General features: G+C 35.2%; 1 protein-coding gene across 6 annotated transcripts in view; it reads left to right on the forward strand.

Moving 5' to 3' along the window:
* UNC13C (unc-13 homolog C) overlaps positions 1–18,421 on the forward strand; it is a 144,074-nt gene that overhangs the window by 61,349 nt on the left and 64,304 nt on the right. For all 6 annotated transcript variants that reach the window (XM_032700018.1, XM_032700021.1, XM_032700019.1 and 3 more), the window contains 7 exons: positions 232–401; positions 1,963–2,078; positions 3,383–3,546; positions 11,714–11,864; positions 14,107–14,175; positions 15,497–15,586; positions 16,596–16,724. In XM_032700018.1, the coding sequence (XP_032555909.1) occupies positions 232–401; positions 1,963–2,078; positions 3,383–3,546; positions 11,714–11,864; positions 14,107–14,175; positions 15,497–15,586; positions 16,596–16,724 (889 nt within the window). The remainder of the gene's footprint in view (positions 1–231; positions 402–1,962; positions 2,079–3,382; positions 3,547–11,713; positions 11,865–14,106; positions 14,176–15,496; positions 15,587–16,595; positions 16,725–18,421) is intronic.

The raw sequence follows: 18,421 nt of genomic DNA on the forward strand, positions 1-18,421 counted from the left end.
AATCTCTTTACTTTCTCATATATATAGCAATTCCAGTTTTGTCCCTGGCGATGTGGGATGGCCTTTTATTCCACTAGATGTTGCAGGTTGTTTGTATTCTGACACTTTATGCAATTAAGCAAGTGTATGAAAATCGAGGTCAGTTAATTAGACAGCAGTACAGAGATATATAGCTTGTGTATTACTCACATTTTGTATTTTATTTGTATTTTATTTGTATTTTATTTCCAGTGAATGCCATAATTCTACGGATAGAATAAAAGTGAGAGTATGGGATGAAGATGATGACATCAAGTCTAGAGTAAAGCAACATTTCAAAAAAGAATCAGATGACTTCCTGGGGCAAACAATCATTGAAGTGAGAACACTGAGTGGAGAAATGGATGTATGGTATAATTTAGGTATGATTTTTACTGATTTCTTAAAACAAATTGAGGTGGAATCTCATTGTCTGTAATTTTGTGACTTTAAAAAAATATAGCTTTGGTACCAATATACAGCTCTTAAAATCTTAAATATTGCAGGTTGATTTCATCCTTTTTTGGTTTCTGACAATTACAGAGAGCAGACTAATCCCAATGATATTAAAGAAAAATATTTCATTTAAAGCAAAATTAAAACTGTATAAGAAAACTGAACATCTTAGGTAGTCCCATAACAGTAGCATTCTTTGGGAAATACATTTAAAAATATTTTTATTGTTCTTCATATTCATTTTATCACATATTTTAAAGAATTATTTATTACCATTCTGGGCTTAATCATCTGTTTTCCACTGTTCTCTGTTGTCCTCAATGACTGCACTTTCTTGTCTGGACAGGTCTTTAAAATTATCAGTCTTTCAACCAGAAATAAATTAATGGAATAGTGTCTCAGAATATATTTTCTCTATCTAAATCGAAGCATAAAATAATTTTAAAAGTTAATCTCCCATATTCAATCATAAAAATATGATATTAACATTTTTATTTTATTGAAGTTAGCCTGCTCTGTAAAAACTTCAAGTGAATTACATGACGTAGTTTTCTGAAATTTTTTTCCTAATCAACAGCTCTTTTTAAACTGTCTAGTGTTTCATTTCCCAATGACATATATAGATATTTCACGGAACTATTTGATCTCTTATTGACAATGAATATAAACTCCTGGGTTTTTTCCTGTCTCCCATGGGGGGGACCACACACTGGAGCAGGGGAAGACTGTGAGGAGTCCTTCACCAGAGGAGGAAGGAGTGGCAGGGGCAGTGTGTGATGAACTGACTGCAGCCCTCATTCCCCATCCCTCTGTGCTGCTGGCAGGGAGGGGCAGAGAAAATCGGGAGTGAAGTTAAGCCTGGGGAGAAGGGAGGGGTGGGGGGAAAGTGTGTCTTAAGGTATGGGTTTATTTCTCATTATCCTACTCTGATTTCATTGGTAACACATTTTTTCCTCAAGCTGGGTCTGGTATTGCCCATGAAAGTAACTGGTGAGTGAGCTGTTCCTGTCCTCTTGACCCATGAGGCTTTCATTCTATTTTTTTTCCCCTGTTCAGCTGAGCAGGGGAAGTGATACATTGGTTTTGGTGGGCACCTGGTGTCTCCCCAGGGTCAACCCACCACACTCAAACACAGTAGTCCAAGTTCTTGCTTAAGTCTTCATAAATAAAGGAAAACAGTAATAATTAGTACAGATAATAGATAGAAAATTAAAATCATTTTTTTTGAAAAGGGAAGAGCGATAAATAAATTGCAATGCAGTCTGATTTGAATATGGCAGATAAAATAAGAAACATTCATTATTTCACAGTTCAGTATTCTATTTCATGGGCTGAACCATGTGTGATGTACTAAAAAATTCTTGTTTTTCAACAGCAGGACTTTCTGACTTTAAAAAGTCATTAAACTAGAATGATTTATGCAAGCTTTTCACATGACATACATGTGTTCTTGGTAGTTAATTGATGTATTATTTTTCTGCTCCTCAGAAAAGCGAACAGATAAATCAGCTGTCTCTGGTGCCATTAGACTGAAAATCAATGTTGAAATAGAAGGAGAGGAAAAAGTTGCTCCCTATCATGTGCAATACACCTGTCTACATGAGGTATGTAGGAGAAGTTAAAGTATACTCTAAAGAAATGACTATTCTGTTGTTGCAAGGATGAGAAAAAAAGGCTACAGAACATTAGAACACTGTAACAAATAACTGCTGACATACCTCAGGACAAGTTTATTTTAGATTTCCCATTTTGTATTGCTGATGGCACATCAGGTTCAGAAGCAAAGGCAGAACAATGTAAGACCAACAGATCATTCCTGCCAGTAGGTGTTAGAAAAATAAGAGATAGAGCCAGATAAGCTCTCCCTGTACTGTGTTTTGATTTAGCACTTTGATGCTCCTTACATGCTTTCTGACATAGAGAATATACAAACATTTTGGTATATTACAGAGATAGAGCTATTAACTCTGAAGGATTTATTTCCTCCTACATTAATTCATATCTTGGAGAGAGTGAGAAAATGCAAGAGAAGCACAGACAATATAAAATTTCATTTTCTTGTCATCTAGATTGCTTTTGTCAATATTGGAAAAAAAATCATCACTGACAAAGCAGTGTGTCTTTTGAAAGATTTTCCTAGTAATTGGTTCCCCTTCCCTCAAATAGTCAACCATGTAGAAATTCTGTTCCGAAAATGCAATCAGTTTCTGAAAACTGATAGCTAATATATGGCTGAAAGTTCAGCACTAGTATGTATCCACAAAATCCCCTTGTTCACCATTTGTAAAACTGGATATTCACAGGGCATTTGTGCTGATAGATTTTGACCTGCTATTGCTTTAAGATAATCTTTAAGAGGCAGTTATGGGCTAACTAGCAAAACTGAAAGTATTTCAAAGTTTTAGGGTTTTTTTCACCACTGAAAATAGGAAATAAAATTGGCTACTCAGTTAGCTTTACTCCCAAGGTTACAATTTTACTGCATCCCTTGCACTGCTAGAGAGGCATCTGCCATATTTCTGTTATCTTCCTGTAACTTACAGGTCTCAAATAATGAATTTGAAATTTATTGTTCACAGAGCCAATTAAAGTTGAAACACTATGTAGTAAGTGTTACAACATCACAATTTCATTCATTAACAAGGGCAATTAATAGATAAGTTTCTGCAGTATTTTATGTTGCAGTCTTTCTGTGCCAGTTGACTGTCAGGACTTCATATCAAGGAGACAGAGCAATGCTCTGAATCACAAGCCTGCTGAGTAGTTTGTGCCAGTCTTCAGAAAAATAAACAATAAAAAAACCTTATATTATAAGGCAAATCATATATTAATGACTATATATAGGATGTATTTTCAGAATGCTACTTAAAAGCCTGAATTCCCTGTTTGAAACGTTTCTTACCTTTAGAATCTGTTCCATTACCTGACGGAAGTTAAATCTAACGGGGTTGTGAAAATCCCTGAGGTGAAAGGCGATGAGGCCTGGAAGGTGTACTTTGATGATGCTGCACAAGAAATCGTGGATGAATTTGCAATGCGCTATGGAATTGAATATATTTATCAAGCTATGACGTGAGTATTAGCAGGTCTGCTTTTCTGCTCTACTCTCAAGAATCTGAGGGAACAGATGAGTTCCAAGGCTTCATGCTTTCATTCTCCATTTCTCTTCCATTCCTGATTTAAATTTGTGTTATCATTTTCATCCGTTTGATTCTTGTTGAAGTGCTTCTCATCTGCAGTGGAATTAAGATATATTATAAGCATTTATGAGCTGTTACTGGTATTACTGCTAGTGCATTTCTTAATCCTTATGATACTCATATATAGGAGGGCTCAGAAAGACTTCCAGTGTTCCAGATGGGACTGGGGTGGTAGAACAAGCTCTGTACTCTTTTCCAGGAGTACAGAAATCATTATAGAACAGCAGCAATGTCTGTAGTGAGCTTCCATAGGATATGTAAATAATAAATGCAAACTGGTTTTGACAGTATTGAAACCTGTTGCTACACTGTCCATTCTAAGCAGCTGCCTGAACATTTTAGAACACAGCACCATTTAGCTTAGAGGCCTGGAGGCATGAGAGCCCCATCATGTATTCTCAGTTGTTCAGTAAAAAGTTTTCTGGTGAAAAGGACTACACTCTGCACCCAGCTGTAGGAAAGCAGAGGACTCCAAATGAGTTCTCTAAAGAAGAAATAGAGAATTGTTTTTCTTATAGAAAGCTGATATTATGGAATTTTGAATCAGAACGTGTCTCATTTTCTCCATCTCTTTACCTCCTGAAAAGTCATACAATAAGTATGAAGGCACATAAATGTATGAAGTTTTCTTTTTATTGCAGGATATAATGATACCATCTGCTACTGCAATGAGCATGTCTTTCACTTTATGTAGCTCTCTGTGAATTATTGTACTGTACATCTAATAGAAAGGCAGAGGATGTCTTTGTAATATATACATTTTATTGCTTTTCCTTCAAGGACCTTACACAGCATTGCACAGAATAATTTATTAAACTTGACAACTCTTGTGTGGTATCACATATCTTAACTATATATGGAGAAATTCATGCACTGAGTTTCCTGAATATTTTTGTTTTCATGTTTAACTTCTCTTTAGCCATGTATGTTTTTACATCTTGATTAAGTTATGTCTCTTATTAACTAGCACAGTATTATAGTTTTATAACTTGATTTAAAATGGTATGATGTTTTTACCAAAATGTTAATGATAGCATTGGTCCTGCTGTGTGTAGCAAAATGAATTCAAGGTTTGATGAAAGATGAATTCTCAAGAGCTATTAGTGCCAAGGGAGGGCTGTTATTACTGGTTTGCGTTAAGAAATAAAGTACTGATCTTGATTAGTGTTTCCTCTTAACCATAGCCCAGTAGTTGGTTATCTCAATACCACGTGGTAGTATTTCTGATGGACAACCTGAACTGTAAAATTATTTTGAAGTTGCTTTTTCTTCATCTCTTGATGTATACCACTAATGTGAAATTTGCCAGAAAAAGTTTGAAACTGGTTTTAGAAATTCAAATGTTGCAAAAGGCAACATTGCAAAAATAGCAATATAACTGATGCATTTAAAAAACTTTTTCACTTCCAGTGTTAGAAACAAACAGGTTGTTTTCATATAAACAAGATGCTTTTCTTTTAATAAAGAAGATATTTAACTTTTATCTTGGTAAACAACATAACACAGAGATATTCATGAAAAGGAAGTAAATTTACTCTGAACAACTAACATGGAACTGGGCAAGTACTGCAACACTTTTCTCAGGAATCCTTACTCAGAAATTCTAACCAAGCCATTTTAAGTTAAATGACCTACTTTGCCTTGTCCTCTTTTTGTTCTTGCTTTCTTCTATACCTTTTCCACTAAATTTCCTTGCTGTTGGTGACTGCAAGTGAAGTATTTGAAGGCAGGTATAGTAAGAAAATTAATTCAGTATTGGTACTCACAGGAAATAAAAGCTAAGATTTCACTGCCCCCATACCCACGTCCTTTTAAATGTTGCTTGTTAATAATGAGCCCTCCCTATTTGTAAGTTAGGAATAAAATCAGTAATGAATGTAATCTCAAGTAATACTTGGAGAAGAATACATATTCATGTATATCATTTTGCTGATTCACCTGCAGACATGTCTCAGAGGATTCAGACTTTGGGGAGAAGAGTAGTGAAAAAAGTAGATCTGTCATGAGGAATTTTCTTTTGGACTATTATCTGTTGGTTTTACTTCTTTTTATGAGATCATCTTTTTCTTGTGGAACAATGTTAGTGGCTGGAAGAAAATGTACAGTTACTTGACTTGGAAAACAGAATTATCAGATTCCATTTGGTAATGAAGAGCTCCTACTAAAACAAAAGCAATTTTCTACCATACATCAGAGAGGGAATTTGAATGTAATCACTTTGCCCAAAGGAATATTGTGTAAGCATTCTTTGCCTGAGAATCTAGTTGCACAGTACTTCTACTGCATGTCTCAGGATAACATTGCAAATTAAAATGTTTGCATTTGTAAATGAAAAACTGACTATGCTTAATACTCCATGATCCAGATCCCCAAGAGCATCCACATGCTCTTTATCAGACTCACATGAGTTTTAGGATGTTGTTAATGAGGTGCTCTTTTTGTCTGAATGTAATTTTTAGTATTCATATTTGTTTCAAAATTAACTGCCGTGTAAAGCTTCAATGCCACTTAATGATAGTCAGTCCTGACCCTTTTAAGTATGGGTAGGTGGCATATGCTGGAATAGGAACATATGCCATTCTGCATTTCTGAACACAACAAAAATCTTATTAAGCTTCCCTAAAGTACCCCTGTCTAGAACAATTTGGCATCCTGTTCCAGTACAGCAGTAAACAACCCCACTTGTTATCATTGCTGGTTCATGCTGGTGGCTTTGTCATTGTGATCCTCTTATGTGATCCCTGATGATTTTTCCTGGCTCTCAATATTTATTTATATTTATTCCTTTAGAGCAAAGAAATAACACTTCAAAAATATGCTGTTGATATTCTAAATACACTGAGTATACTCATACTGGAATGTGGATACCAACCCAAAAGGTATCACATAGGTAGTTACTTGTCTGCTCTCAGTCATTGTCCCCAGTGAGACCTTTCTCATTAAACTTATAAGAGGATGAATTCAGCTTGATTGCACCTGTTGCTGGAGATAGAGGCATCCACATTTCTGTGAGAATAAATGCAGTTAGTTTTTCCCTGAAGATGCCAACTTAGAAGGGTTGTTTTACTCTCAAGACACAGATTACAACTGCCCAGTTCCTAAGCAAGGAAATCTGCTTTTAAGTCACCAGATGTGGAATTCATGTGAGCAGAAAAACAATCATTGACCCAAAGTCAAAATACAACAAAAAGTCTGCTTTGGTTGCAGTAATTACAGTTCTTTGAAATCTTGACCAGACAGATTCCATAGTCTACTCTTCTTTTTTATGATTATTATATTCCTCCACTCATTGTGGAGTCTGTGTTAGGAGAAGAAATGAAAGACAATTACAGTCATTCTTATATGGCTCAGAAAGATTTTTTTTTTTTTTTTTTAAATGAATAGCAGCCAGATGGATGCTGTTAGCTACAGCAATAGTATGTGTAACTCCCAGGAGTAGAAGCATATATGTGTGAGAAGATAGGAGAGAAAATAGCTATCATAGAAAACGGGGGGAAAAGCAGAAAATCAGCTCAGTGATCTGGCTGGCCTTTATTTTGATGACTGTGGTGATTGATGGCAATTTATGCTGTAAATTCAATGTCTTGAAGGAATCATACTGAAACTTTATTTACCTACATATATTAAGCCTCCTCTCCACCATCAAAAAAAAAAACTTTTTTCCTCTCATTCCTTTTTCAATGTAATTTATTTCTTTTTAAGAGGCAAAAATCAGAGCACGTATTGAAACAGTGCTTGACTAGACAGTGAAATTATACATAACATCAGCAACCTGAATTTACTGTGTAATGGAGTCAAGTGCATTAAAAGCTCTAAGATCTTTGCTTCTTACTGGCAAGAGTCACCACAGGTAGAAGCTAATGCTCCTCAGTCAGTGATATAGCTCTCATTCCAGCAGGTTAATGGACATTAACTATGTCATCTTGTTCTCCTGCTAGTCTTCAATTAATGTGGCAACATTGCAAGAAGCACACAAATCGCCCATTAAACTAATTTTTTATTGATGGCATTTGCTTGCTGGGTACAGCACATCAATTTGCCTTCTTTCTTCACCAGTTCACAGTAGCAGAAGTAGTGGAAGAATCACAGGCACTGCATGTTAGTCAAGAAATTGCATAGAAAGAAAGTTGGAGCAGGCCGGCCTGGTTTTAGATCTGGCTCTAGCTTAAACAATGCAATATTGCTCTAAGATGTGAGACTTAACACTGTTTTCTGTGACATTTGCTACACACTAGAAATTGTTAATAACTCATGTTATTTGCTGTTCTTTTCTAAGATCTGCAAAAGCAAGGAAGGAGGTTCCCTTTGGTTTATATATGTTAGCAAGCAGAAGAAAGCCAGGTGGATTGCAGGTGGCTGATAACCTGAGTTATCAGCACTCTCAGTCATGATCCATATTGCATGTGATATATTTAATAGGTTCTGTCAACTTGAGAGATTTTAATTAAACAAAGGAGAGAAACAAAAGCCTGTCGCTTGATACTTTATCATCATTTTCACTAACACAGGTGAAATGGTGCAGTGATACAATGAGGACATAAACAAATTACACTAAGAGGTTTAAATTTTCCTCACAACAAATTGGTGCAATTTGGGACTATTTTAAATATAAGAGCTCAGTACAGGTCATGGGTAGCTCAGTGTGAAATGGTTGGAAGAACCTGCAAAGACGCCGTGCCAAACTTAAAATGTTGACCAAAACTATTTTTCCATGGTCTGTCATGTTCCCTGAAGGCAAATGGCACAATCTCAAAGGCTTCTCATATAGGGCTGCTGCTGACTGCCCCTTTTGCCTGCCTCCTCACACAGCAGATCATTCTGCTATGTTTTAGGTAGGACTCTAAGGCCAGTGGGGTTATTAGTGCCTTCTTATCTCCGCATTGGGTTCACTCATACGCTAAAGGCCTTTAGGTCCACTAGAAAATTTTTGGAAATTAAAGGTCATGGGTAAAAGTGTATATTCATTATTTTGGTGTCATTTTTTTGAAAAATAATTCTGTTCATTTGTACTTATATTTCTCAAAATTCATGTGATTAATATATCAGGAGAGATTTCCATTAACTTTGAAGGTTATCTTTCGTGGTAAGAATCACCTGACATCACTATTGTATTTTATTACAAAGGAAATGATTATTCTTCTACTTGACAGAAAGCATGTGACATATAATGACAGGTTCTCCTAAGGGGTAGGGAGCTGTGTTGTGTTTTTGTCAGGTTCACACAGTGGTATTTAAAAGTACTTCTTGAAAATACTGGCAGTGAATGAAAGGTTTGATAATATTATCCTATGAGCAGATAGCTGGGAATGCTGAGTTCTGGTCCTGGCCCAAGTGATTGATTTGAGTGTAGATTTGAGCAGTTTCTCTGTTTTCTAAAACAGAGATAATAGAACTTACAGATCAACCTTAGAGGAGGGCTGAGAAATGCTTGCAAAGCATTTTGAACATCACTACCATGATACAACTTGTAAGTATCAATATATATCACTACATTGGGGCAAGACTGTGTGATACATAAACCCAGCTTGAAAATACTTTAAAGAGAGTCTAATGCTAGAGAAAGCCCACCTGGCTTGGCCTAGAAAGGCTACAAATACAGAAACACCACACATATGAGGACTGTAGCCTTAGATTTCTCTTTAATATGTCAGAGATTTTGGATGACACTATAAAGTAGCAAAACATGAATACGTGCTGGGATTTTCTTTAGGTATTTTTACATACATAATTAATTACTTGATTTTTTTCTTGGGAGTTATGGTTTAAATTGTAAGTGGATTTATCTTGAGTAAAATGCTAAAGAGTTAGAAAATTACCATTTTAGAAGTTTTCCTGCCAGTTACCTTTCAATTACAGGATCAGTTGACATACATCTCCTGTGCTTTATTTTTTTTTAGGAAAAATAAATAGAAAAATACCTTCATTTATAGATCACACACATGTTTTGAGCACTCACTGGTGATTAAAACACACTTTCAGTCTAGAGCACTTAAAAACTTTGGTCCTGCATTGACCACAGTGGTCACGCAACTGTCGTGAGAGGTGGATGTGTTCAGCATCACATTTACCTTACTGCAAGTAGCTGATTCTATTTTCAATCTTTTCCCAGGTTCTGTAACCTGTTTCATTGACTAAAGTGCTTGAGGAGAGCAGTTTGGTCAAAAATTTTATGGTGTCTGCTTCTGATATCTAGGTATGGAATGGATATCAGGTGCATTAATGAAGCCTGAATCCTGAGCCTGGGCCCCTGGGGAGTTTGAGAATTTTCTTTTTTAACACATCTCTGACCCGACACAGATTTCTGAAGTGCACTACAGTTGAGATGTCTCCTTTGCCAGCTAAATGGAAGAGTGGTGTGAGTGACCTACAGCCCAGGGCATCTTTTACGCCCATTTCTGAATCTATAGATGGGCATCTGTAGTAAAAGTCTGTGAACTGAGACAGGAGTACTGGAAAAGCAGAAGCAAGAGATACTTCATGTGATGCTGCCTTGTGATTCACTCCATTCCCCCTAATTTCCCTTTTAAATCTATAGGCTAACAGAACAAGAGTTGTTTGGTAGATGGAAAATTGCAGATTTCCCCAAAGGGTTATGAAAGAGGCATCTACAAATACACTTAAGGCATCTGCAAATATACTGAGTAAGTGACATGGAGGACTTGTTGGCAACAAAATACTGTTGTCTCTTCAGCAGAAGCAAGTTTCTGCAGCCCTGGAACATCAGAAAGCAGGAATATAATTAGTAGGGTCAGTCATAATAGCAGATTGCAGCAATTTAGAGGACTGCTGAGACAATGGGCAGGTATCAGAAAGAATAATGCAGGTAGAGTGAGTTTGTGTGCAGGCTTGGAAGAAAGTATGAAGAACTCATTTTTTATAGCTTTAGGAACAGGAATCCAAATCCAAGATGAAAATAATCTTAAATGATGTCTTGAAAGATGATATGGGCAGTGACAGCAGTAAAGGGTACTTGGCGTAAGTCCAGCAGGACGGAGTTCAGTCGTACCTTGTGTTAATTTTTTTCTTGGAAGGGCACTAGTGCCCAGGTGGTTCAGGCCCAGCACACTGCTCTGCCTTATGCTCCTGAGGAAAAACAGGAGAGAGGAACCAGAGTCTCCAGCTAAGAGGAGCATGTGGCCAAATCAGGACCTTCAGTCATAGAGAGAGCTCCAGAGTGACTGGAGTTTCTTCATCCTTTTCTGTAGGACTGTAAACTCATTTTCACCGTCATCTTCTCTGCCTAATCGCCTTCATTCTCTTCCCTATCTATGTACATTTACTCTTTATCCCTTTATGTCCTTCCCAGTCCTGCCTAGCTATAAATCCTGACATTAGGAATTTATGTTTTCACTCTCCTCATGTGTTAGATCTTTCACCTATCTTATATCTCTCGTGTTTTCTTGTGTTGTAAACTCTTTGTATGCTACAATCCCGCATCTGCTGCTGTGTTAAACAAGTAAACAGTGCTGCTGCTACATTGCAACTCTGGTTTGGGCTGCTTTGGGTTTAACAAACTGATTACCTAAATTTTACTGCCCTGAATCAAAGTGGAACAGTTTCAGTTATGACCTAAATCAAATTAAGGTGAACCCAGAAGTTGCTTTCATCAATAATGTACTCTAAAATAAAAGCTACACTAAAATGCTTGAGTCTTTTTGTTGGCAAAAATTAAATCCTTTTATGCTGTAGATCTCTGTGGCTTTTTATGTTGATAAGTTGTTTTCTTTTTTTTTGGTTTTAAGTTTTTGTTAGTAATGAACATTTTGCTTAACAGTAATTAAGATCGTTAAATCATGGTTTTTTGTTTAGGATTAACAGGGTAAGAACCAAATGCGAATTTGATGTGTTCAATTTGAAAATATCAGTGTGCAGCAAGGAGCAATTGTATCAAACATGTCTGGATTTTCCTCATATGCATCTGCACAATTTTCCATGAGGTAGCTTGAAAGTTACATCATTGGAGCTGAAAAGAAATTGTGGTGAGAAAACGAGCAGATTCCTTGCCACCTTTAATAACTGTTGATTTATTTGAATTGCAGGCACTTTTCCTGTCTGTCTTCTAAATATATGTGCCCTGGTGTTCCAGCAGTTATGAGCACATTGTTGGCCAATATAAATGCTTTCTATGCTCATACCACAGCAGCAACTAATGTATCTGCCTCAGATCGCTTTGCTGCTACTAACTTTGGGGTAAGTGGACTTTCTTTTTTAATAGAATTCTAGTCTTCTCTTTTTTTTTTTTTTTTTTTTTTTGAGGCTGATATCAAAGGTATTTTTGATTTAATAGTTTTCATAAAATACCATTTATTGACATAAAATATTAATCATAATTGAAATTTATTAAACACAAATTACAGTTGTTTGAAGTAGTGATAGAGGTACTAGTGCTCTTCTCCAGTATTAGAATAGTGGAGACATTATGAATTTTAGGATTTTCAAGACAACATTATGAAATTATACATTTGGATGAGTAAACCAAGAAAGACTTAATTTTGGCTTTGCTTTTGTCTTTCCATCAGAAGTCAGAAACATAATTATCAGATTATCATCAGTAAATAAACGCAATTCCTGCCTGGAAAAATGTGTAAATTTTTAGTTTTGCAAAGAATATTTGCTCTGGATGCTAAAACAAGTTTTGGGTTGTAACAAACAGTGTATTAAGAATAGCACACTTTTATCATACAGGACCTCAAATACATGAAATTAAACATTAGTTTGTATTTCCTGAACAAGTACCTTTGCGATAGAACTTATGTCCCTAAATTCACTTTGTGTAGTAAACACACCAAAGATTGATTTCCATTATTATTACTGAATTCTGAATATGCTCAGGATCTGATGCTGCTGCTTACAGCCATAAATAGTCCAACAGTTAGTTCTAAATACTCCTAAAGTAGTAGTGACAATATATTTTGAAATTTAAGGGATGTCATAAGCCAGTAAAAAAAATTTTTAAGAATTCCCTTGTCATTATTTTCAAGTCTACACAGTAATTTTTTAGAGAAATATTTACTCTCAATATCAATTGATTTTTCTTTTTTCAATCTGATGGAAATGCCCACATATAAATTTAGTCAGGGCTGGGTTTTTGGTTTGGAGATAGCTTGTTCTTGAACTGGAACTTTGTCTCCTGCTGCTAGAGATTTGCTTTGAAAGAGGAATATTAACCTGGCTCCTTCACTTTAAAGGAAAACATTTTATGGTCAAAAATCGATATTAGAACATCTGTGATTCAATTATTGTATTACCATGACAGTACAATATTTCTTTGTTCTTACTCAGGTTTTCCTTTTAGAACTGATTGATGGGTTTTTATGGAATGACTCCATACTGTTGTTGAAACCAGGCTTCTCTTTCAATGTTCAAGCTCTATTAGACCTTTGAGTTTGATGCAACTTTTGAAATTTAGAATGTTTCTGCTGGATTTTTTTATTCTTTTTTTTTTCCATTTTTCTAATGATCAGAACTACTTTTATCCTCAGAGATTAAGTTCTTTCTCTGATGTTAATGCCAGTTTAACTTTGACGCAATTCCAATCCAATTCATAGTTCAACAGATGGGTGGAAAAAGAGTAGTAAGCATCACTAATAGAGATTTGGAGCTCTTTTTTCAGACAATTGACTTATAGGCAAAATATTAGATTATTTTTCTCTCTTGGGTCAAAAGGCATTTGTTAGTGAATAGCTGCATATCATTCATCAAAAAGAACATCTCAAATTCAAGTCCTCAGGCTACAGCTGGGAATGATTTGGCTGACTGAATATTTCAGTACAGATTTATAACATGACAAAAAGTTCCCTTTTGATTGATCCCTTAAGGGAACTGTGCCAAATTAGTGGCTCTTGGTGTAGGTTAGTACTCCACTGATGAGAGACAGTGCACAAAGACTATTTTCAAATTACTGCTGATCATATTCGGGGGAGGGTGTGGATACAATCAGTTCATCCTGAGAGGTATCAGATCTTGCTACTTCCAGAAGTCTGCTGCTTTCACATAGGCTGGCGAGGATTTCTGCACACTTTTGTGCAGCAGACTATGGAATACGTTCTAATATGGTACTTAGAAACTCTCATTAGTGTTACTACTCAGTTGGATATCTCACAGCAAAATATTTTCACTGCACCTTCACCTGTCATGATAACAATTTAATCTCCACATTTGAGACAGAAAACTATGTCAGCACAGTATTAGTATTACTTAGCCTATTCCTACAAAAGTCACTGTTTCTGAAGTATAATTTTCAGTCATACTTTTATGCCAAATTCTGCTGTAAATGAGCAGAGAGGGGGAAGTGCTTTCTTCAAGAGTGTAAGCATATCTGAAACAATGGAAAGCAAACTGATTTTCAAATAAGTTAAAAGTGAAAAGCAGCTTTCTGAAACCCCACCAGTTACAGGAACCTGCAAAATCTGTTCTTGTTTTCTTTTTCCAGAGAGAAAAGTTCATAAAACTGCTGGATCAACTGCACAATTCTCTGAGGATTGATTTATCCAAATACAGGGTATGTACAATGTATTCTATCTAGAGCTGATATGAGACACCAAATTCTTTGGAACAAAAATTTACAGAATTCAAGCAGCTTAACAACAATATTTTTTGTAATTTGAAAAAAAAAAAGTAAAGGGAAAAAAAAAGGGGGGGTAAAAAAGGAAAGAAAATAAAAACTTAGTAATTTTTTTCCAAAAGGTAAGAATGGGTCAAGGGATGAGCAGACATTCAAGAAAGAATATGATTCAACAACTTTGATTAAATTAGTCTATAATTAGTCTATAATTAAGTTAATTCATCTGGGAATTACCTTCACTGACTCAGGTATTGCAAAGTGCAGTTCCTGCTGTATTTATTTGAGAGACTCAGACTGATGTCTTTGCTACAACCTCCATCCTAAGATCCCAGTAATGTTGAAAAAGACTCGTCTTTGCATTTTTCTACATGATAGGAATTTCAGTTTCTTCTTTGCCTCATGGAATCTCTGTCCACCGAGGTGTGCTCCAAAGCCAGCCCTCCAGGAAAGCAGGCACTGGGTACCTGCCAGGTACCACACAGTTCTAAACCCCCTCTCCTTTTCTGTTCCGCTGGATCATGAAACTTTTGGAGAACACATGAGCAGTTAGGGCTCCATCAGCCATGGCTCTCTCAGCTTCTAGGAATGACAGCTTCCAAGTCAAGGATTTCTCTGTTCATCTGGCCTGCTTTCTGAAACTGGAGGAGAAATGGAATATTTAAAGGCATTAGAGGGGGAGTAGAGGTTGCACAGACTCAGTTTTTAAGACCATGTCCTTCGTGCAGCAATATTCATTGCAATACCTTTTAATTTTGAGGAATGCTATCCAGATAATATCGTAGCATGAGGTTGTTTGGCCCATGTTGCATTAGTAGGAACCCATTTAAATAACACTACTTCCCATCCGTCTGTTAACCCAGAGATCATAGCAAAAATTATATGTATTATTTCTTCACTAAGATTACTACTGCATTTATGCCCACAAGTGATGCATGTACCATGAAAACTGATAAATTATTTAAATTAGCACAGTTTCCAGTCTTTTTGTAGTATTTTTTTACTCCATTCATGTTTTGGAAATATAACACTAGTTTGAATCTTGATATTACAAATATAGGAGCATTATAAAAAATGTTCCTAGTCATGTCAAAGGGATACTTGTCACTGACTTCCTCACAGGCAGAATTCAGGTAACATGGGAACACCTCTAATCCTTCCAAGCAGCATCTTAGTTTTCCTAGAGGGTTTTTAACTAGTTGTTCAAGGGTCTTACCTGTAACCAGAATTTTACACTCTTCCTCTCTTCCTGATTCACCAGGATAATTTTCCTGCCAGCAATTCTGAAAGACTCCAGGATCTTAAATCAACTGTGGACCTGCTTACCAGCATTACTTTTTTTCGGATGAAGGTATTGTCCTTTATTTGCACAATGACTCCAGATTAAAAAAAAAAAAAATTAAAAGCTGTTACCTTTTATTTTCCAGGACAATCATACTCTAGTTAATATTTTAATCAATTAATCTGCTTTGATTTTAATTTAAATCTTTCAGGTTACTGATGATCATTGAAGGAAAGTAATTTTATTCATACTTTGTATTCACAATATGATAAAAACCATTATTTAAAAAAATAAACAACAGTATTTTCCTTTTTTAACTATATTGTTACATCTCCTGAAGAAAACAAACATCTTTTTAATGAGTTTAAAATTGAACCACATAAAGCAAACTCAGTTAAACTCCTTAGGAACATGTATCACATAGAATAATGTTTTCTTAGTAATATCATAAAATCAGAAGTCAAACAGCAAAATAGGTCTGATAACTCTATTGCCTTAGTAACTCCAAAGGTTGATATCAAAGTGAATGGAATGATACTTATTAATGTTACTGAATGAAAAAACAGAAACACAAAACAACAGTTGTTGTAATAGTATGTGATTTTACTGTATTAGGCACTACACGAAGAGAATTAAAATAATCCCTTAAGTTAAAGTTGAAATTAATGTATCCTAAAGTGGAGGGAAAAGCTGAACCCTTGCTCTAAAAATTAAAGTGCTATTTGGCTGATATTCAGAGGAAAGCATGTAATTATATGGTTTAATATTTCCTAAATAATCAAAGAACTTTCAGGATGCAAACCCTAAGATGTAAAGGTGTAAACCCTGGCGTCTCTTTCAACATATGAGTAATTTCATTCAAATAAAACTTAGTGATACAATCTGCTTGCCTAACTTAAGCATGTGTTTTAATGCATTTTTGAACCAAGATCATCTTAAGTCAAAACAATTTTAATTTTTTTTTATTTTATTATATTTCAAAGCTTTTCATCCTGTGTGACAGAACTACGTTCAATGATTGGATTTGCTGTGTTCCATATAATGCTGACATTCTACCATTTACCAAATATTTTATTAGGTCCTGGAATTGCAGAGCCCACCTCGAGCCAGTACAGTGGTGAAAGACTGTGTAAGAGCTTGCCTGGACTCAACTTATAAATACATTTTTGACAATTGCTATGATCTCTACTCCCAATTAGTGGATCAGGTAAGGTCAATATGAACTTGTTTCTTGCTCATTCAGTATTGTTAATTTACCTTAAGTGAATAGAAAGCCTTCCAGTGTTCCTTCATATCAGAGCTCTCAGGTTGTTTTCATTTTATTTATGGTTGAAGGAGCAATATATTATAAATACACCCACAAATAGCTATGAACTCGAAAATGTTTACCAAGCTGAGTTTCAAAACAAGCATGTTAACTCATAATTGAGTCATCGCATCAGATATGACTGTAAAATTGTCCAGTGGTTTTAGGGAAGATGACATTAGATTGATTACTTTTCATTTAGGATCTGTAACTGGAAAATAATTTTTGAAGATCTAATATTTTACTTCAGCAGCTTTAGAAAAAAAAAATATTATAATTTGCTGAAAATTATATACTGTATTTCCAGCCTTATATTTTAACACATATGATGCATACTTGGATCCAAGCTTTAGTAACAACTTTAAGAAAGCAGATGATAATTCTAAAACAATTCTTAATATTAGTCTGTCAGGTTGAACTGTCAATGCAAAATAATTATAGCATTTGTTGTATTCCAAATGTGATTCAAAATCTTTGAGAATGTGGCTTATTTTTTTCCTACTATATGGCCAGAGTTCATTCTATAACATTAAAATTAAGAACTGTCTTAAAGGAGCATCACTGCTTTATCACATTACCTCTTGTTTCTTGAATTTTCTTTCTGGATGGTACACTGAAAAAATGGTATTACAGTGACTATTCCATCCTTGAATAGGATTATTTGTTTGACAAAAGCACATTTTCTGTGTAGTATATAATTAACAGGAACACTCATACTATTGATATAAGACATCAAATTTCATCTGAAAGTACATTTTATTTGAATCCAAAATATTAATAACTATATTTCAGGAAAGGTAGTATATGCTGTTTATTCAACTTTTCTGAAACAAGAATTTATTTTCTAATGTTGGATTCCTGTTATGTGAGAAAACTTATCTGTAGCTTTGAACATACAAATTTCTCACCAGCACCATGAGCACTCCACACCCTTAGTGCTCGTGGATGTGTTTATCCTACAACAGATTATATTATAAACTGAGTAGGAGTATAAAGTAGTAGAAGGAGCAGCTTCAGGCATCACATCTATTTACATCAGAAACTGCTCTGTTTTCTTGCTAATGTTTACTCTGCAGCAATTTGATCTTGTCTGTTAAATATAATATGAAGTGCTGCTACACGGGGTATTACATAAGTCTGCAGTTCATCAGCAGATTCCAACAATTTTAGTAAACAGCTAAAAGTGGTCTTACTTCTGCAAAGCGTTGTAACACCTGCAAAAGCTTATCTGTAGTCAAAAAATTCACTGGTTTTTTTCTCTGAATTCATAAAACAGTTTAGCCTGTCTATTTTAAAAGATGGTTTTAAGATGCAGGGATATTATAGTCCTTCTGTTTGGTAGCGAATGTAAAACACATTTAAGTGATGGTCCTCTCCAAATTTCTTTTTTGAAGCAGGATAGGCAATGTCATTTTATTATTTTTCTCTCACCCAACTCTACTTACAGATAACTCCTTAATATAGGATAAAGATATCTACTTAAAGATATGAACTCCTGAAATAAAATAAAAAAATAAATAAATAAAAAATCCACAAGCATTCATTCAGTTGGAAAACTGAATTAACTGCATTTCACTGTATTTCTATGTTTCTTGTGT

The sequence above is a fragment of the Chiroxiphia lanceolata genome, chromosome 12 (genome assembly GCF_009829145.1).
Source record: "Chiroxiphia lanceolata isolate bChiLan1 chromosome 12, bChiLan1.pri, whole genome shotgun sequence".
Classification (NCBI taxonomy): Eukaryota; Metazoa; Chordata; class Aves; order Passeriformes; family Pipridae; genus Chiroxiphia; species Chiroxiphia lanceolata.